Source organism: Carex rostrata, chromosome 15 (assembly GCF_964058835.1).
Source record: "Carex rostrata chromosome 15, lpCarRost1.2, whole genome shotgun sequence".
Lineage (NCBI taxonomy): Eukaryota > Viridiplantae > Streptophyta > Magnoliopsida > Poales > Cyperaceae > Carex > Carex rostrata.
The window spans coordinates 8730367-8752785 of record NC_135932.1 but is presented as its reverse complement, the minus strand read 5'-3'; the positions used below and the strand labels follow the sequence as shown (position 1 = coordinate 8752785).

The following is a 22419-nucleotide window of genomic DNA, read 5'->3' as shown; positions in this document are numbered from 1 at the left end:
CGGTCACACAAAAATTGAGATATCTCAGAGGATATGCACTCCAATCAGTAACCCATACGGTGTCTCGTACCCTTTGTAAGAGCAGCAGGGCTTGCGGTCTGTTTTCCCACCGGATTTCCTCTGTGGAGTATCCTCTGCTCTGCATAGATCTTTTAATTTGGTCTGTTCGTTTTGAATCGAGCGGACCAAATCAAATCTTGCCTGAATTGAAAAAATTCTCAAAATTTGCCCTGCCTTTTTCCTGCCCGCTCAATTCAAAACGAATGAACCAGATTAAAAGCTCCGCAGAGTATAAGCTTCCTTTCCCACCAGGTATCTGTTTTTGTTTGACAATGCATCGGCAATGAGGGACCAATTTGGATCCGATAGATTCCATGTTGATCCAGTCCGCTTTAAAATTTATGTGCACTACTTCAACAAATGTATGTATACTTTAATATTTATTTGTACGAATCTTAAAGCAAATCAGGCGGACTTAGAAACTACTAATTCCATATTTTCCATCAACTAAATTCTTCAATTATTGCATCTTGATCTATTCGTATTCAATTCCAGATAATGATCTTGTTGGAATATATTCATATAGAGTTGACTGCATATTCATTCTCAATAATTGACTGCCAATAATTCCGTTTTTTTTTTATTTACCATCTTAAAAATAACCGTTTAAATCTATTTTTTGAAAATTTTTAATATCACACTGAGTACAATAATTTGTTACCACAATTTTAATATCACACTGATTACATTAATTTGTTACCGCAATTTTAATATCACACTAAGTGCATTTAATATTCCAATTCCTTATCAGTAGCACAGTCCATTTTTTTTTTTATTTACCATCTTTTATTAAAAAAAAAACAATTCAACTCTATTTTTTGAAAACTTCCATATTTATCAAGATCTCAAACTCCTGATATATATGGAATTTTTAAAAATAATAGATGGTTTATTTTTTTTTCTTTTAAAGATGGTAAATAAAAAAAAATCGGTAGCACAGTCACACTTATCCTTCTCCATGTGATTTCTTTATTAAACTAAAACCAAAATTTATCATTTTTTTTAATGTTCATGATAACATATACAATATATAATAGATCATACTTAAAACTATGGAATTTAAAAAAAAAAACTTAAAGTTGGACAATTTTTGAAATTAATTTGGGAGTTGAAACTCGGGATTAAATCAAAGCCGGCGTGGCTATGTGTCACTACCAGATATGTCATGCCATGATTTATCGCGACATGGAACGTTACGTCATGTCATTTCATTTCGTATTTTTCTATATATTTTTTGAAAGATTAACATATGGAATTGTCGGCAACAACTATTGGCCTTAAAGAGCCTCACAATGTATTAGCCTTACAACTCCTCCTCCAGTTATTATTAAATGGAGGCTTCTTTCTACTAGGAATGTCTTTATTAACTCTTTCTTCCTCTCTAATTATTTTATTATTAATTATTGAATAAAAAAGAAGTTAGGAGGGAGAGAGAGCTAGTGAGCAATGGCACCAACAATTCCTCTACTCACGCCTTACAAGATGGGCCCGTTCCAACTCTCTCACAGGTCAGCAGTGCCACCGATGTTAATCACTTAATTTAATCATTTTTTTTTGTGTGGGTTAATTCCTGATTTTTGCCTGAAACAATTCTTTAATAAAATAAATAAAAGACCTTATTTATTGGTCGATACCACTTAGGAAGTAAAAATTCAAGTGAATTTCTGAGATAGAATAGTTAAAATGATCTCTGGTTCTGCGGAGAGACAGTTGAGGGTAAGAAAAGTCTTTTATTTTTTCCCCTCTTTAGGGTAAGAATAGTAATTATTCATATCATCTAAAAATATTTTGAACCAGTTATCAGCTTCAATTGTAAATGCCAGCACAGGTTATCACTTATCAGTTAGTAAAATACAATTCTTGATTATTTTGAACTTACCTTACCCATAAATTTGATCTTTCTTCAAAAAATTTAGCAACTCCATTAAGTAAAAAGATTAACATATGGAATTGTTGGCAACAACTATTGGCCTTAATTATATCCCATCAGTAATTTATTGTTAGGTTGGTTTAAAACTGTATATATTGCTTGTCAGAAATATTTCGGTTAATTATATCCCATAAGTAATTTATATTTATGAGACTTCCTGTTCCATTTCTCATAGTTTTTTACAATTTTCCAGAATTGTCCTTGCTCCACTGACAAGGCAAAGATCTTATGGTAATGTACCTCAGCCACATGCTATATTGTATTATTCTCAGAGAACAACCCCAGGTGGTCTTTTGATTGCTGAGGCAACTGTTATTTCGGATACTGGACGGGGGTAACATTTTCTCTTTTGATTAGCACGATTTACGTTTCATTTCACAATTTAGAGTAAATGGACTCAATATAAGCTTTGTGCAATTTTTAGTTAGTGATTACCCAATTGCGGGGTTAATTACCAAAGGCAGGGTTAGTTTTACCGTTTTTGGGAATTGATTCAGGATTTAGGCAGTTGCAAGTTGGGGAATCCAGTGGAGCTTTTATAATTTATAGTGCCTATACCATTTTATGAGGGGCCCCTAAACTGAAACTTTTTTGTTTCCATCCCTGGCATTTGCCGCAAATTTACTCTATTGGTAGCTATCTAGATACGCCTGGCATTTGGACAAAAGAACAAGTGGAAGCATGGAAGCCAATCGTTGATGCCGTTCATGCGAAAGACGGCATATTCTTTTGCCAAATTTGGCATACTGGAAGGGTTTCAAAGTACCGTAAGTTCTCTTTTTTATTCGTCTGAGGTTTTATTAAATCTAATATGAAATAGTCACAATGAAGTGATTATGTTTATGACTTACCAATGCCTATTAGATTCTGATTTCATGGGGCATATGTATATTGGCCAATTAACACGTAAGTAAATATTTCATATTACAAATTAAACCATGAATATTGATATCGAATCATAAATTATGTGAAACTTGGTTGTACATTGATAATCTACCTCCTTGCCTGTGCTCTTTATTTGGTTCTTTAGTTAGTTTCTAATTGCAAGCAATTTAACCATGGCAGAGTTCCAACCAAATGGCCAAGCCCCAATTTCATCTACTGACAAACCACTGGTACCACAAAAGCATGCCAAATATGACCCGATAGAATACTCCCCACCGAGAAGATTAGAGACCGATGAGATCCCAAAGATTGTCAATGATTTTAGGCTTGCTGCTCGAAATGCCATGGAAGCAGGTACAAGTTGATTTTACAGTATTTGCTGCCATCACACTAGTCTGATATTTTGTACATTACCTAGATGAAATGCCATGGAAGCAGGTCCAGAATTGGTCATTACCTAGATGACATCATCTATTATGAGTATCACCATTACCAATGGATTCATACTTCCAATTGTTTGATGTTGTACTTTCAAAAGTGCTACATAATTGGGAACTTTTTCTTTTTCAACTATACATGGTTATATTTATTCGGTTATTCTACACAAATTACTCCATGATCACGATACCCATGTTGAACTAGTTTTAATAGAATATATTTATTTCCATATCATGTAGGTTTTGATGGTGTTGAGATTCATGGAGCTCATGGATACCTAATTGAACAGTTCTTGAAAGACGAAATCAATGATCGTACTGACCAGTATGGCGGTAGCCTTGAGAACCGTTGCCGCTTCGCACTTGAAATTGTTGAGTCTGTATCAAAAGAAATAGGACCTGAGCGGGTAGGTATCAGACTTTCTCCATTCGCTAATTACCAGCAATCAGGCGATTCAAACCCTGAGGCACTTGGACTGTACATGGTGAATGCCCTCAACAAATTTGGCATTGTGTACTGCCACATGGTAGAACCAAGGATGATACAAGTCGGTGAAAAAGCTGAGACGCCACATAGTCTTTTACCCATGAGGAAAGCATTCAATGGTACTTTTATTGTGGCTGGTGGGTATGATAGAGAAGATGGAAACAAGGCAGTCTCTAGCGAGTACACTGATTTGGTTGCATACGGTAGAATTTTTCTGGCAAACCCAGACTTGCCTAAGAGGTTTGAATTGGATGCACCTTTGAACAAGTATAATAGGAACACCTTCTATATTCCAGATCCAGTTGTGGGCTATACGGATTACCCGTTTCTTTCTTCGAATTAAAAGAAGAGCATCCAATTGATATATATTGCTACTTTGTGATTATTTAATATAATTATATAAATAATAAAACGGTCATATCTCTTGCTAGTTAGTAAATACATTGTAAAAAGTTTGCTTTGTGTACATAGAAATGGTGCAAAAGAGATTTCACCCATTGGTAATGTTATTTCTACTCAGTATGAGGGTCTCTTCGGCTGCCAGGCGGGAACATGAATGGACTTGGATTTAGGTTCACTTTGAATGGCCAAAACACTGTGCGCGTAGAGAGTGATTTTGTTTTCCCATGGACATAGTGACAGTCAAACAGAGCCTGAGATGGAAATTACATAATTTTCATCCATTAATATTAGATAAGTTATCTCTTGCAGATGACTAAACATTGACATCAAACTTGATTTTATAGTAGGCACAAATCATGTGAAACCTTCCCATCCACTAACACTGTTTGGATGGAGAGCAGAGGAAGGAAGGCAAGGTGAAGAATAAAAGGAAATGGAATGAAATATAAAGGAAGATTAATATATTTAAAATTTTTGTGTTTGGATGATTAATGAGGGAAAAAAATTAACTTTCATTTATGTCTTATTTTTTGTTTAGTTGATTAAAATTTAAAAGGTTAATGAGAAATTTGGTGAATGCTGTAGGATTATGACAAAAAATTTATATGTGAATTGGAGGTGAAAAAGATGAACACAACCGAGAAGATCGTCAAATCGTGGCGTAGCGAGAGAAAGGTCAATAAGTAGTTGAGATAGAAATGAGACAAAAATATGCACATGTCGTAGCTGCTTTATAGGGAGATTATGTAGATAGATAATTTAATATGAAATTTCAGACGATAATTTTGTGAAACATCCATATGTCATATACTGGTTCTAAAGATCAAACAAGAAAGAGACAGATGGGCTAATTAAAGAAAAGATACGAGTGAATCATGCATGACAGATTTACGACTCAAAAAAGCATGTAAAAAACTGGTAAATTTAAAATTAAATTAAGTTAAAAATCATTAAACGTAAGTTGATTTTGTCAAAATTAATATGAAACCATCCCTTGTGTTCATACAAATAAGAGATGAATTATAGGATATTCAATCTCCTATTACCACAAGTAGTGTTATTGATAGAAAACACAAACTTTGCTTGTTGGTTGTATCCGGCTCCCATTACAAAACTAAAATGTTATAATTTGTGAAAAATAAAAGGGGATTGCGGCGAATTAAATGTCAAAGACTAGAGAAAACAGACTGCCATGCAGCCCCGTGTTGTGGGAAAAATAAAAAATAAAATAAACCAAAAAAAAATGTTATGGAAAAGTTTGGAAAAATTAAAAAAAAGTTCGTAAAATTTGCAAATTATCCACGAATATTTTGGTCGACCGAATAATTCGGTGTTTGATTCGTCATCACAAAAAAAAATTATTTACGAATAATTTGCAAATCTTGTGACTATGTTTGTGGAGTGGTAGAAAAGAGATTTCACTCTGCGGTAACAGAGAAGTCTCTATTGCACTTGGCAACTTTGAATTAAGCTTCTAAAGAGTTTTAAGCTTTCAAAATAAGTACTTGTAGAGTTTGAAATCACCTTTTAGTGTACGTATTTTATCAAGCTTAATTATCAAACATACTCTTTACCTGTACCCGAACCTCTTTACTCGTTGTACCTGCACCCCTTTACCCATTTAACCCGTACCCGTTAACCCGTTATAATTTGAAATTCAAAATTTTTCAAAAAATCTCGCTGGTTCAGACAAAAAACAGAAAAAAAAAGAAAAGAAAAAAACAGAAGAAAAAAGAAAAAAAATACCCGGACCCTACCCGAGGTACCCGTTACCTCTACCCGAGGTAGCTGTTACCCCTACCCGAGATAGGCACGGGTATAAACTGAGTAGGGTAGAGTTTAAAAAAAAAAAAATCCGCCTACCCGTACCCGTCTTACCCGAGTACCCGCCCTACCCGTTACCCGTCTCAGATTTACCCGAGGTACCCGTACCCTACCCGAGAGCAAATCTCTACGCGGCTTGTGCCGAAATGTTATTCATTTATCCCTGCGGGGTTGCATAGGGTAGAATTAAAAATCCAAAAAAAAAAACGCTGTTATTCTAATTCTATTGGCACAGATGGCATGTGCATTTGACTAATTACTCGGTATCTTCTCCAGTCCAAACTTCAAGCAAAACCCAAAATGACTCCTACTCATAAGAAAAGTGAAAAAAGTGTGTCATAATGTGACTAACACAGGATTAAGTTTTCATTATGTTGCATTATTTAAAAAAAAAATAATATTGATAAAAAGATTTTCAAATAGAAACATGCATTTTTTATCTGAATATCTTTTTTGTTTATTCAGATGTAATCCTGTAACAAATGTACTGTAACTTAATCCTGTGCAACATAATGAAACCTACTAGTGGTTGGATACTCGGGCGGGTACGGGTACCCCGGGTATACCCGACTCGGGTACGGGTACGACTCGGGTACGGGTATACTCGGGTATAAGGGTATTCGGGTACGGGTATGGCGGGTATAGTTTTCAAAAACCATACCCTACCCGCCCTATACCCTTACCCGTGTACCCTTGACGGGTAAGGCGGGTACGGGTACGGGTAGGGCGGGTACGGGTATATTTTTTTTTATTTTTTTATTTTTTTATTTTTTTTTGTGCTGTTTTTATTTTTTTTTTTTGCTGTTTTTTTTGGGTTTTTTTGTTGATGTTTTTTTTTGTTTTTTTGCTGTTTTTTTTTTTGCCGGTTTTTTTGTTGGTTTTTTTTTTTTTTTTTGCTGTTTTTTTTTTCTGTTTTTTTTTATTTTTTGCTGTTTTTTTTTTTAACAATGTCGTTTAAATGTTATTACGTGTTTATAATTCGACTTTTAAAATATGAATAATTCAATATCAAATAGTGTGTGTATATATACATAAAATTATCAAGTCACATATTTATAATTCCTAAATAATTAAAATTTGTAACTTATATATATAAATTATTCTTGCCAAAATTTGTTTGTTTAGTCGCCTAAGTACAAATGTATTTATTTATTTCTTTACACGAGTCATTTTATTTTATTTTTAAATTCTCGTTCTAATTATATAGTTTTATAATTTATTTATATCTCGAAATTTTTAAAACAATAGAAGTTACCCTCCTCCTTTATTCCGGGCTTGGGACCGGCTATGTAAAAAAACATAGGCGGAGTTCTAACTTTTTTTGTTGTTAGTAATTCTTCTTTAAAATGAATAATTTAAAAACTAATTGAAATATTTAGAAATTTATAATTTAAAAAAGAACAATAAAGACTAAAAGAGGTTAGAAATTTATACCGACACTACCTATCTAGAAGTTCTCATTCCTATACCATTCTTCGCTCTCTTCCGCACCGTCTGAATCCGAATTAGCCTGGTGCTGCGCCTCGGTACCGCTTTCTTCAGTGTCGACTTCGGATGATGATGCTTCAGGCACATGTTGCATGCGCTCTTCAGCTTGAATCCAATCTTTCAAGCACACAAGTCTTTCAAAGACATGTGGACCCAACTTACTACGTTTATCGGAGAGGATCCTGTTCGCCGAACTGAAACAACTTTCTGAAGGAACGGTTGACACAGGCACGGCAAATACATCGCGGGCCATCATCGCCAGTGTTGGAAAGGCCCTTTGATGCCTCCTCCACCATGCCATGACGTCAAGTCCATGTTCACTTTCGTTCATCATCGATACATAGGTCACTAGCTCGCTTGTTGTTTGTGGTTCGATCTCCGACTGAAAATCTGCTAACAAACCACCACTGCTAGTGCTCCTGGAAGTGAAACTATTAAAAAATTTAAAAAAGTTAGTGGACAAATAATGTATATATTATAAATAATAAAGATTAAAAAATACATGTATATTTATATTCATACCTAGGGGTGGCACGGGACGAAGACGGGTTTTGGTTGGCACTCATTCTTGAGTTGTATATGTTAAACATCTCTTCGAATTTCGAATCCACGTATGCCTCCACCCTGGTATTGTCTAAACGTAGATTATCTTTGTACCTTTGAACTACTTTGATCGTGTAAAACTTCTTGTATGCCGGGTTGAGGCAGTTCGCGATAATCGCGACGAGCGGTACATCTTCCCAATATTTGAGAAACTTTTGTTTCATGGCATCTACGATTGGTGTGAGAGATTTATCGTGGATTTCAGCTTGTTCCAAATGACAATACACCTTGGAGATGTCATAGAGATGTCTGAGCAACTGAAATGACGTCGGTGAGTATGAGCAGGATAGTTGTACGGTTGCTGTAAAAAAGGTTTGAAGGAAATTGCATAGCCTTTGTAGTTGCTCCCATTCTCCATCGGTGAGTTCCAATTGTAGTGCCTCGGGGGTGGAGCTTCTCAAAAACTCCCCTATGACAGCTTTGTAAGGAATGCATCGGTTCAACAACCTATAGGTAGAGTTCCAACGGGTATCTATATCCCAAGGTACTTTGAACTTATCCAATCTATATTTGGCACACAGAGCCCCAAACGTTTGTTTTCTTTCTTGGCTCGAAACAATGTGGTTGAGAGCATTTTTAAATTTAATTATCAATAGTTTTACGGCTTCTGTTTTAAGACCCGCCTTCACGACGAGGTTAAGTATGTGGCACGCACACTTTTGGTGAAACATTTCACCATTCATGATCGGGTTTAGTGACCGTTTAAAAATCTCAATGGAAGCTATGTTGTTGCTCGCATTATCGAATGAGATAGAAAAAACCTTGTTAGCCATATCCCTCTTAAGGTTATATTCTTCTAAAACGGAAATAATGTATTTGAAAATTACATTTGCAGTGTGCGGGGAATCTAGCACTCCAAAACTTAATATCCTTTTTTGTAATAACCAATGATCATCGATCCAATGCCCGGTAACACAAGAGTACCCAAGTCCATGTTTACCGGCAGTCCATATATCGGATGTAATCGAGACCTTATTATTTTGGTATGCAAATAGAGCTTTGAGGTCATCTTTCTTAGAGAGAAACTGTTTTTTTATTTCACCAACCATCTTTTTATGATGCATCCTCTTGTACATTGGTTGGCCTAACCCCCGAATGCATAACCGGGAAAAACTCATGCAACTACCCATACTTATTGGTTGTTCTTTGTGGGTAATGTACCGAGCCAATTCACTAAGCATTTTTGATTCATCGAATTTTGGGTTGGTTCTGGTACCATCCGCGTTAATAAGGGTTTGGATTATTTTCGGTTGAGCATCTGCACTTGGTTCCTCATGCTTTTTTTCATGCATTTCGGAATGTCTTTTAAAACTGCTCATACCACTACCTCCTTTATACTCAAAATGTCTATTGCAATTTTTTACCAGACAATCTAGATATTTCATAATACCTCTTTCATCTTTGGTAATCTCATAAAATCTCGCCCACGGTTGATTGTATTCGGGAGGAGCTCTTTCTCTTTTAGTCTTCTTTTCTGTTGGTGCTTCTGGGGGTCTACTTGTCGAAGGAGCGACAACTTCTTCTTGAATTTCAGGTTCAGCTGTCGAAGGGGCAGTGTCAGTGAATTGACTCGATGCTACAGAAGAGCCCATGCCTCCATATGTATACGATGGTGTCGGTTGAAGTGATTCTTGTGGAATGATTATGTTTGGATCATTTGAAGTATAATACGGTGGCGGTGTACTCATTTGTGGGGGTTGTTGATAATTTAAATCTAGCATTTGGTCCCTTCTTTGATAATTTTGTGGATAATTGTGTGGATAATTTTGTGGATAATTAGGTGGTGGCATTTGGGAGGAAGAACTATCAAGATAATTAGGTGGATAATTTTGTGGATAATGAGATCGTGGCATATCGGGGCCAAAAAATGAGGCCGACAATCTCGAGGCAAAATCTTCTTCCCCGTCCCGAGGAGGAGTTGTCATATTTTAAACCTATTCAAAAAATAGAAACAAAAAAACAGAAATTAAAAAACAGAAATTAAAAAACAGAAATTAAAAAACAGAAATTAAAAAACAGAAATAAAAAAACAGAACTAAAAAAACAGAAATTAAAAAACAGAACTAAAAAAACAGAAATTAAAAAACAGAAATAAAAAAACAGAAATAAAAAAACAGAACTAAAAAAACAGAAATTAAAAAACAGAAATCTAAAAAACAGAAATCTAAAAAACAGAAATAAAAAACCGAAATTAAAAAACAGAAAATAAATCTAACTTATTCAAAATAAATCTAACCTATTCAAAAATAAATCTAACATTTACAAAAATAAATCTAACCTATTCAAAATAAATCTAACATTTACAAGAATAAATCTAACCTATTCAAAATAAATCTAACATTTACAAGAATAAATCTAACCTATTCAAAATAAATCTAACATTTACAAAAATAAATCTACAAAACAGAAATTAAAAAACAGAAATTAAAAAACAGAAATAAAAAAACAGAACTAAAAAAACAGAAATTAAAAAACAGAAATCTAAAAAACAGAAATCTATAAAACAGAAATAAAAAACCGAAATTAAAAAACAGAACTAAAAAAACAGAAATAAAAAAACAGAACTAAAAAAACAGAAATAAAAATACAGAACTAAAAAAACAGAACTAAAAAAACAGAAATTAAAAAACAGAAATCTACAAAACAGAAATAAAAAACAGAACTGAAAAAACAGAAATTAAAAAACAGAAATTAAAAAAGAGAAATAAAAAAACAGAACTAAAAAAACAGAAATTAAAAAACAGAAATTAAAAAACAGACATAAAAAAACAGAACTAAAAAAACAGAAATTAAAAAACAGAAACAAAAAAACAGAAATTAAAAAACAGAAACAAAAAAACAGAAATTAAAAAACAGAAATAAAAAAACAGAAAATAAATCTAACCTATTCAAAATAAATCTAACATTTTCAAAAATAAATCTAACATTTACAAAAATAAATCTAACCTATTCAAAATAAATCTAACATTTACAAAAATAAATCTAACCTATTCAAAATAAATCTAACATTTTCAAAAATAAATCTAACCTATTCAAAATAAATCTAACATTTACAAGAATAAATCTAACCTATTCAAAATAAATCTAACATTTACAAGAATAAATCTAACCTATTCAAAATAAATCTAACATTTACAAAAATAAATCTACAAAACAGAAATAAAAAAACAGAAATTAAAAAACAGAACTAAAAAAACAGAAATTAAAAAACAGAAACAAAAAAACAGAAATTAAAAAACAGAAACAAAAAAACAGAAATTAAAAAACAGAAATTAAAAAACAGAAAATAAATCTAACCTATTCAAAATAAATCTAACATTTTCAAAAATAAATCTAACATTTACAAAAATAAATCTAACCTATTCAAAATAAATCTAACATTTACAAAAATAAATCTAACCTATTCAAAATAAATCTAACATTTTCAAAAATAAATCTAATATTTACAAGAATAAATATAAAAAACAGAAATTAAAAAACAAAAATGAAAAACACAAATAAAAAAACAGAAATAAAAAAAAACAGAAATAAAAAAACAGAAACAAAAAAACAGAAATTAAATCTAACCTATTCAAAATAAATGTAACATTTTCAAAAATAAATCTAACCTATTCAAAATAAATCTAAAAAACAGAAATTAAAAAACCGAAACAAAAAAACAGAAATTAAAAAACAGAAACAAAAAAACAGAAATTAAAAAACAGAAATTAAAAAACAGAAAATAAATCTATCCTATTCAAAATAAATCTAACATTTTCAAAAATAAATCTAACATTTACAAAAATAAATCTAAAAAACAGAAATTAAAAAACAGAAACAAAAAAAACAGAAATTAAAAAACAGAAACAAATTTAATTACTTTACATCTAACAAATCTAACATAAACTAAATAAATCTTACATATTCAATAAATCTAATAAATCTAATTACTTAACAAATCTAACATAAAATAAATCTAACAAATCTAAATATCTAATTACTTAACATCCAATAAATCTACATAAACTAAATTTAATCTACAAAAATAAATTAATCTAACATGAAATAAATATAACCTTTAAATGTCGCGGAAAAATCTTGCGGAAGCTCCCGAACTTCGTAATTCCGATACCTTCGTAATTCCGTTTGCTTATTTGTAGAAGGAATTAAATGAACAACTATATATTTTTTTAACAATAAATTTAAAATTTGAGAATTATAGAAATTTAGATTAAGAGAATAAGAGAATGAGAGAATGAGAATTGAGATGAAGATGTAAAAATGAAGGGAGGAAGAGGGGTATTTAAAGAAATTTTGGTTGGAGGGATAAAATTAAAATTTTTAATTTTTAAAGAATAACAGTAAACAGAAACAGAAAAAAAAAAAAAAAAAAAAAAAAAAAAAAAACCGTCCCATCCGGTCGGTCCGGTCCGGTCCGGGTGGGTCCGGCCGGTCGGGTCCGGATGGGATGGCACCGGTTTGGGGGGGAAAAATCAAATTTTTTGAATTTTGAACTGTGGTGAACAGTACTCGGGTATACGGGTATGGGTACTCGGGTAGTCGGGTACGGGTTTAGTCGGGTACGGGTTAACTCGGGTAGGGTAAACTCGGGTATTGGTCTAAAATAATGGGTCCGGTCCGATTTTTGCCCGTACCCGCGTACCCGAGTACCCGATCCATACCCGGGCTCGGGCACGGGTACCCTAGGCGGCGGGTACGGGCGGGTATACCCGTTAAGGGTATTATCCAACCACTAAAACCTACTGCCAGTTTGGAGTAGGAGTCATTTTGGGTTTTGCTTAATCCTGTTTGTTAGTCACATCATGACACACTTTTTTCACTTTTCTTATGAGTAGGAGTCATTTTGGGTTTTGCTTGAAGTTTGGACTGGAGAAGATACCGAGTAATTAGTCAAATGCATATGCCATCTGTGCCAATAGAATTAGAATAACAGCGGTTTTGTTTGGATTTTTAATTCTACCCTATGCAACCCCGCAGGGATAAATGAATAACATTTCGGCACAAGCCGCGTAGAGATTTGCTCTCGGGTAGGGTACGGGTACCTCGGGTAAATCCGAGATGGGTAACGGGTAGGGCGGGTACTTGGGTAAGACGGATACGGGTAGGCGGGTTTTTTTTTTTTAAAACTCTACCCTACTCATTTCATACCCGTGCCTGTCTCGGGTAGGGGTAACAGCTACCTCGGGTACAGGTAACGGGTACCTCGGGTAGGGTCCGGGTATTTTTTTTTTTTTTTCTGTTTTTTTGTTCTGTTTTTTTTTTCTTTTTTTTGTCTGAACCAGCGAGATTTTTTGAAGAATTTTGAATTTCAAATTATAACGGGTTAACAGGTACGGGTTAAATGGGTAAAGGGGTGCGGGTACAACGAGTAAAGAGGTTCGGGTACAGGTAAAGAGCCTGTTTGATAATTAAGCTTGATGAAATACGTACACTAAAAGGTGATTTCAAACTCTACAAGTACTTATTTTGAAAGCTTAAAACTCTTTAGAAGCTTAATTCAAAGTTGCCAATAAAGTGCAATATAGACTTCTCTGTTACCCGCAGAGTGTAAAAGGGCAATCGACCGATATTATTTTATTATTCTCTATGTCATGTCTATAAATCTTCCAAAAACCGCGGACAACCTTTATGAAGTAGATACAATTTCCTTTAAAAGCCAGAAAAATTACTAGCACTAAGAGAGAATGCACGACTCTTAACAGAATCAAAGAATAACATTTGGTCCCAAATGCTGGTACCATTGACGCAACAAGCCTGCCCGTTTTCATTTTCAAATTCCAGCCGGTGGATATAAAAATAAAAGAGGAGGGATCCAATTACATCATTTTTTAGTGACACCGGATTACAATTTATGTTTACAAAGTTCAAACAGTTGATCCAAACTGTTCAACTTGATGGATATGTTAAAATGTGCTTGCAGATCAAATTTTATATTTTTCTGAATTTTTTTCCTGTTTATTAAGATGCGTACAAAAATTCAATGGTCTGAATATAGCAATTTTGTTAAATACTTAATAAATAGTAAAAAATTTCTAAAAAATATAAAATTTGATCTGCAAGCACATTTTAACATATCCATTATGTTGAACGGTTTGGATCGACTGTTTGAAATTTGAAAACTTTGAAAATGGAGAGTGTAATTCGGTGTCACCAAAAAAGGGTGTAATTGGATCCCTCCTCAAAATAAAATTTATATTTGTTAATTATGTAGCCGTTTTTTTTTAATATTCAAAATTAAATACAAAATAACATAAATAACCAGTTCAGCTGAAGATTTTTAAAAATGCCCAGGCCGTTCAAATTTTCGGCGGCCGAGAAAAGAATAGGGCCGCCGAAAGTTTGAGCGGGCTTTGTGTTCATACAAAACTGGTAAATTTTAAATTAAATTAAGTTAAAAATCATTAAACGTAAGTTGATTTTGTCAAAATTAATATGAAACCATCCCTTGTGTGTTCATACAAATAAGAGATGAATTATAGGATATTCAAGCTCCTATTACCACAAGTTTGTGTTATTGATAGAAAATACAAACTTTGCTTGATGGTTGTAGCTAGCTGGCTCCCATTAGAAAACAAAAAGGTGATCATTTGTGAAAAACAAAAGGGAATTGCGGCGAAATGTCAAAGACTGGAGAAAACATGCAGCCCTGTGTTGCAAGAAAAGGCAAGGAATTCGGCAAAAATCAGAGCTTTGATTGAGCGTTTCAGCCTTAATTGGAATGCAGTAACTCAAAACAAGATTGCATTTGTGGGCATAGCGACAAATGAATTATTCGAGTTCAGTTCGACGAGGTCAAAAAAATCGTAATTCAGAAATAATTCGGGTATAATTCAGAAATGATTTAGAATTGTTCGGATCAAAGATCTCAGTTCTACAAGGAAGCAAAAAAACAGAAACAAAAAATGTTATGGAAAAAACTCGGGAAAAATTCACGAAGAATTTGTAAAATTTGGAAAAAGTTCGTAAAATTCGCAAATTATTCGGGAACAATTTGGTCAAAATTCGGTCAACCGAATAATTCGGTGTTTGATTCGTCATCACTCTGCGAGAAGTCTCTATTGCACTTTTTTGGCAACTTCGAATTAAGCCTGCTTGAGCTTAAGCTTCTAAGGAGTTTTAAGCTTGCAAAACAAGTTTGAAATAACCTTTCAGCGTACCTTTTGCCCTTTTTTTTTTTTTAAAACTTGTTCATGTTTTTAAGTTATGGTTTTATGAGATTTGAGTATTTTGTCAAGCTTAATTATCGAACAGACTTTCTTTAGTGCAGCTTAACATTTAATCTTCACACCCTTATTTATTAAAATTTATGAATAAAAAAACTGGCAAAAAGCCTACTAAATTTAAGGCATAGCTTAATTATCAGAACACAATTCTATATGATTACAATAACTTTTAAATGACATAACTAGATCAAAGCAATAACTAGAATAATAAATGGGAAGTAAATGAGTTATATCCTAAAGCTCTCTAAAATGGGGATATAAATCTGATGTTATTTCAAAGGGATCACAAAATTCTGTTATTCCTATCTCAACATTTCAAAGTTCTTCCTGCATGAATCTCAAGAAAAAAAAATGTATAAATAATGAGATAACTTAGAAAATCTGACGATATTTTAAAAAAAATATAGAAACAAATTATATAAACATTTTTTGTAGGTTAATGATATATCAAATTTTATGTAAATTTGATGTTATTTGATATTAACTTACAATATAAATAATTTCAAATTTTAAGATATTTTAGAAACAATTAAACTAACACCAAAATTTATCATTTTTTAATGTTCATGATAACATATACAATATATAATAAATCATACTAAAAACTATCGAATTTAAAAAAATAATTTACAGTTGGACAATTTTTGAATTAATACATTATAGGGTCATTACCCACAAAATTTGGTAATTGATTCGGGAGTTGAGACTTCGGCTTAAATCAAAGCCAGCGTGGCTCTCTGTGGACTACTAGATCTGCTTTGTAAATAAGGAGCAAGTACCTACCCGTGTTTATTAACGTGATACATGATTTGGTATTTGTATTTTGTTTGGCGTGGAGCCGTCGATGACCAGCATAAAATGGGTAAAGATTTTAACAGAGTAGTTTTGGCTTCATGCAGCGCACAGACTATAGAATCAACAAATAGTTGCATGTGATTTTTGAGCTGTATGAAGTCAAAACCAATAAAGAGTTGCATATGGTTCCTACGCTGCATGAAGTCAAAACTACTCTGTTAAAATCTTTACCCGCGTAGAAAGGATTCAATGGAGTCAGATCCTCTGAGGTAACTCAAAATTTGAGTTTAAATCCAGATCGTCCGATCAGAATCCGGATCAGATTGAACAGCAAAACTGATAACCGGACAGCCATAGGCCACGGAGGATCCAATTTTCATCGATAGGTTACTCGACCCAAAAAAAAAAAGAAAGAAAAGAAAAAAAAAGTAACATTGATAGTCCAGATGGCGAACAGTGATTGGCCTGTTGCTGCAATACTGCTGCCATATACCAGGGTTAATCTCCAGTTACAAGATACTGGAGAGAATAGATTCATAATGTATTAGCCTTACAACTCCTCCAGTTATTAGTAAACGGAGGCTTCTTTGTAGTAGGAAAGTCTTTTTTAACTCTTTCTTCCTCTCTTATTTTATTATGACTTTTTGCTCGTTGTTCTCTGTTCATTGATGACTTATAAGTCATCAATGACGATACTGGCTCCTATAAATAGAGATCCTTCTACGCCATTTGAATAAAAAAGAAGAAGAATAAAACACTGAGAGAGAGAGCTAGAGTGAGCAATGGCACCAACAATTCCTCTACTCACGCCTTACAAGATGGGCCCGTTCGAACTCTCGCACAGGTTAGTGCCACCGATATTAATCACTTAATTTAATCATTTTTCTTTTTTTTTTGGGCTTAATTCTTGATTTTTGCCTGAAACAACTCTTTAATAAAATAAATAAAAGACCTTATTTATTGGTGGATACCACTTAGAAGGAGAAATTCAGGTGAATTTCTGAGATAGAATAGTTGAAATGATCCCTGGTTTTGCTGAGAGACAATTGAGTTTAGGTTCGGTGCCAGTATAGTATGTAATTGCATGTCAGGGCCTAATTGTGTCTTCATTAAAATTATTCATAAATATTATGAACCAGTAGGGCTGCTAATGAGTCGAGCTGGCTCGCGAATAAATGAGTTGAGTGGCTCAATATTTCTTAATGAATCAGACTTGAAATTGAAAAAAGCCCTAACTCGACTCAGGTTGCTTTTGAAAGAAAAAAGCTCGGCTCGGCTTATGTAAACACTTGGCTCAACTCGCGAGCCAGCTCATGAGCCGGCTCATATTACATGTTGAAAAAATGATCATTTAATTATTTTAAAGAAATGATCGAAGTGGAATAGAGATATTCTATTGACTTTAAATTACGTGTTGAAAAACTTTGATCATTTTAAAAAAAAATAATCATTTCTTCAAAATAATTTCAAAATGCCGGCTCATATTACATGTTGAAAAACTTTGAAATTTGAAAAAAAATTGAAATTTGAAAAAAAATGACATTTGAAAAATAAATTTCAATTTTTTTAAAATTTCAAAATTTTTCAAATTAATTTTAAAGAAATTTGAAATAAATGACCATTTCTTTCGTTTTTTCAAATTTCAAATTTCAAAGTTTTTCAACATGTTATATGAGCCGGCATTTTGAAATTATTTTAAAGAAATGATTATTTTTTCAAATAATCAATCTTTAAAGAAATTTGAAAAAAAAATGATCATTTCTTTAAAAAATGATCAAAGTTTTTCAACATGTTATATGAGCCGGCATTTTGAAATTATTTTCAAGAAATGATCATTTTTTTCAAATAATAAATCTTTAAAGAAATTTGAAAAAAAATGATCAAAATTTTTCAACATGTAATTTAAAGTCAGTAGAATATCTCTATTCCACTTTGATCATTTCTTTAAAATAATTAAATGATCATTTTTTCAACATGTAATTAATACGAGCCAGCTCGCAAGTCGGTTCGCGAGCCGAGCCGAGCCGAGTCGAGCCAAGTGTTGACATGAGCCAAGCCGAGCTGAGTTTTGTTCTTTTAAAAGCGAGCCGAGTTAGAGCCAAATCATTTTGTTTCTCTCATTAAGCCGAGCCGAGTTTGAGCCGAACCTTAATCATTAGCAGCCCTATGAGGCTATGAACTAGTTATCAGCTTCAGTTGTACATGCCAGCACAGGTTATCGGTAAGTTAAATGCAATATTCTTGATTATTTTGAACTTACCTTACTCATTAATTTGATCTTTCTTCAAAAAATTTAGCAATTCCATAAGTAAAAAGATGAACACATGGAATTGTCGGCAACAACTATCGGCCTGTTATAAAATAAAGATAAACAAGCATAAGAAAAATAAACAAAATAGAGAGGAAAAAGATGGCAATTTCTTTATTCATATATTTCTCATGTGTGTACAATACAATATTACAAAGCCTTTATTTATAGGATACAAATTGTAAATGAAAAATCATCTAAGTAAATGGAGAAATAAATTCCAATAGTAGTAGCCATCAATTCTAATAGTAGTGCATGGAGTAGTGGAGAAATAAATTGAGGATTAATATTGGGAGTTACAACATGAATGACATCCACACATTTATAATATATTCATAACACGGCCTTAATTATATCCCATTAGAACTTTATGTTAGGTTGGTTTAAAACACTGTATATATTGCTTGTCAGAAATCTTTCGCTTAATTATATCCCAAAGTAATTTATATTTATGAGACTTTTTGTTCCATTTCTCATAGTTTTTTTACAATTTTCCAGAATTGTCCTTGCTCCATTGACAAGGCAAAGATCTTACGGTAATGTACCTCAGCCAAATGCTATATTGTATTATTCTCAGAGAACAACCCCAGGTGGTCTTTTGATCGCTGAGGCAACTGGTATTTCTGATACTGCACAGGGGTAAAATTTTCTCCTTTGATTAGCACGATTTACGTTTCATTTCACAATTTAGAGTAAATGGACTCAATAGAAGCTTTGTGCAATTTTTAGTTAGTAATTATCCAATTGTGGGGTTAATTACTAAAGGCAGGGTTAGTTTTACTTTTACCGTTGTTGGGAATTGATTTGGGATTTAGGCAGTTGCAAGTTGGGGAATCCAGTGGAGATTTTATAGTGCCTATACCATTTTATGAGGGGCCCCTGAACTGGAACTTTTCTGTTTCCATCCCTGGCATTTGCCGCAAATTTACTCTATTGGCAGCTATCTAGATACGCCTGGCATTTGGACAAAATAACAAGTGGAAGCATGGAAGCCAATTGTTGATGCCGTTCATGCGAAAGGCGGCATATTTTTTTGCCAGATTTGGCATGTTGGAAGGGTTTCAACTTACCGTAAGTTCTCTTTTTTACTCGTCTAAGGTTTTATTAAATCTAATATGAAATGGTGACAATGAAGTGATTATGTTTATGACTTAAGCAATGCCTGTTAGATTCTGATTTCATGGGGCATATGTATATTGGCCAATTAACACGTAAGTAAATATTTCAGATTACAAATTAAACCATGAATATTGATATCAAATCATAAATTATGTGAAACTAGGTGGTACATTGATAATCTTCCTCCTTGCCTGTGCTCTTTATTTGGTGCTTTTGTTAGTTTCTAATTACAAGCAATTTAACCATGGCAGAGTTCCAACCAAATGGCCAAGCCCCAATTTCATCTACTGACAAGCTACTGGCACCACAAAAGCGTGCCAAGGGGGACCCGACAGAATATGACCAGACAAAATACTCCCTACCAAGAAGATTAGAGACTGATGAGATCCCGAAGATTGTCAATGATTTTAGGCTTGCTGCTCGAAATGCCATTGAAGCAGGTACAAGCTGATTTTACAGTATTTTCTGTCATCACACTAGTTTGATATTTTGATTTGCACCCCTAACAAGTTTTCTAATTATTTGATATTAGTTAACCATCGATTTACTTATGAAACTCCAAATCTCTAATGTGATTATTGTTGGATGCCGGTGTTAAATTGTTGTCAAGGGGTTTTCTCTAATCTTCTAATTAATATACCATCACGACACAGGCTGTGCTGGTATATTGTGAAAATAATGGACCGTTACCAATATATTATGGGTATCAGTTGTTATTTTTGTTCCATAATTGGTCATTACCTAGGTGACATCATCTATTATGAGTATCACCATTACCAATGGATTTATAATTTGAATTGTTTGATGTTGTACTTTCAAAAGTGTTATATAATTGGGATCTTTTTTCTTTTTCAACTATACATGGTTCTACTTATTCAGTTATTCTATACAAATTACTCCATGATCACTAGACCCATGTTGAACTAGTTTTAATAGAATATATATATTTCCATATCATGTAGGTTTTGATGGTGTTGAGATTCATGGAGCTCATGGATACCTAATTGAACAGTTCTTGAAAGACGAAATCAATGATCGTACTGACCAGTATGGCGGCAGCCTTGAGAACCGTTGCCGCTTCGCACTTGAAATTGTTGAGTCTGTATCAAAAGAAATAGGACCCGAGCGGGTTGGTATCAGACTTTCTCCATTCGCTAATTACCAGCAATCAGGCGATTCAAACCCTGAGGCACTTGGACTGTACATGGTGAATGCCCTCAACAAATATGGCATTGTGTACTGTCACATAGTAGAACCAAGGATGATACAAGTCAATGAAAAAGCTGAGACGCCACATAGTCTTTTACCGATGAGGAAAGTATTCAATGGTACTTTTATTGCGGCTGGTGGGTATGATAGAGAAGACGGAAACAAGGCAGTCTCTAGCGGGTACACTGATTTGGTTGCATACGGTAGAATTTTTCTGGCAAACCCAGACTTGCCTAAGAGGTTCGAATTGGATGCACCTTTGAACAAGTATAATAGGAGCACCTTCTATATTCCAGATCCAGTTGTGGGCTATACCGATTACCCGTTTCTTTCTTCAAATTAAAAGAAGAGCATCCAGTTGATATATATTGCTACTTTGTGATTATTTAATATAATTATATAAATAATAAAACGGTCATATCTCTTGCTAGTTACTAAATAGATTGTAAAAAGTTTGCTTTGTGTACATAGAAATAGTGAAACAGAGATTTCACCCAGTGGTAATGTGTTATTTCTACTCAGTACGAGGGTCTGTTTGGCTGCCAGGCGGGAATGAGAATGGACTTGGATTCGGGTCCAATTTGAATGGCCGAAACATTGTGCGCGTGGTGAGTGAATTTTGTTTCTCACGGACACAGTGATAGCCGAACTGGGCTTGAGATGGAAAATTTTACATAATTTTCATCCATTCATATTAGATAAGTTGTCTTTTGGAGATGACTAAATATTGACATCGGACTTGGTTTTATAGTAGGCACAAATCATGTGAAACCTTCCCATCCACTAACACTGTTTGGATGGAGAGTAGAGGAAGGAAGGCAAGGTGAAGAATAAAAGGGAATGGAATGAAATATAAAGGAAGATTAATATATTTAAAATTTTTGTGTTTGGATGATTAATGAGGGAAAAAAATTAACTTTTATTTCTGTCTTATTTTTTGTTTAGTTGATTAAAATTTAAAAGATTAATGAGAAATTTGGTGAATGTTGTAGGATTATGACAAAACGTTTGTATGTGAATCGGAGGTGAAAAAGATGAACACAACCGAGAAGATCGTCAAATCGTGGCGTAGCGAGAGAAAGGTCAATAAGTAGTTGAGATAGAAATGAGACAAAAATATGCACGTGTCGTAGCTGCTTTATAGGGAGATTATGTAGATAGATAATTTAATATGAAATTTCAGATGATAATTTTGTGAAACATCCATATGTCATATACTGGTTCTAAAGATCAAACTAATTAAAGAAAAGATACGAGTGAATCATACATGACAGATTTACGACTCAAAAAAGCATGTAAAAATTGGTAAATTTTAAATTAAATTAAGTTAAAAATCATTAAACGTAAGTTGATTTTGTCAAAATTAATATGAAACCATCCCTTGTGTTCATACAAATAAGAGATGAATTATAGGATACTCAATCTCCTATTACCACAAGTAGTGTTATTGATAGAAAACACAAACTTTGCTTGTTGGTTGTATCCGGCTCCCATTACAAAACTAAAATGTTATAATTTGTGAAAAATAAAAGGGGATTGCGGCGAATTAAATGTCAAAGACTAGAGAAAACAGACTGCCATGCAGCCCCGTGTTGTGGGAAAATAAAATAAAATAAAATAAAATAAAATAAAATAAACCAAAAAAAAAT

General features: G+C 33.3%; 1 protein-coding gene and 1 pseudogene across 2 annotated transcripts; both read left to right on the top strand.

The window, feature by feature from the left end:
- Positions 1-1448: 1448 nt before the first annotated feature.
- On the top strand, positions 1449-4321 carry LOC144566716 (putative 12-oxophytodienoate reductase 11). Its single transcript, XM_078316740.1, has 5 exons — positions 1449-1568; positions 2184-2324; positions 2627-2757; positions 3056-3229; positions 3553-4321. The coding sequence occupies exons 1-5, from the start codon at positions 1507-1509 to the stop codon at positions 4140-4142; spliced, it is 1098 nt and encodes a 365-aa protein (XP_078172866.1). The 5' UTR covers positions 1449-1506; the 3' UTR covers positions 4143-4321.
- A 12497-nt stretch (positions 4322-16818) lies between these two features.
- On the top strand, positions 16819-21294 carry LOC144566710 (putative 12-oxophytodienoate reductase 11; annotated as a pseudogene). The gene is made up of 5 exons (XR_013515267.1): positions 16819-16978; positions 18941-19081; positions 19383-19513; positions 19813-20001; positions 20524-21294. The product of XR_013515267.1 is annotated as a putative 12-oxophytodienoate reductase 11 (transcript).
- Positions 21295-22419: the final 1125 nt, after the last annotated feature.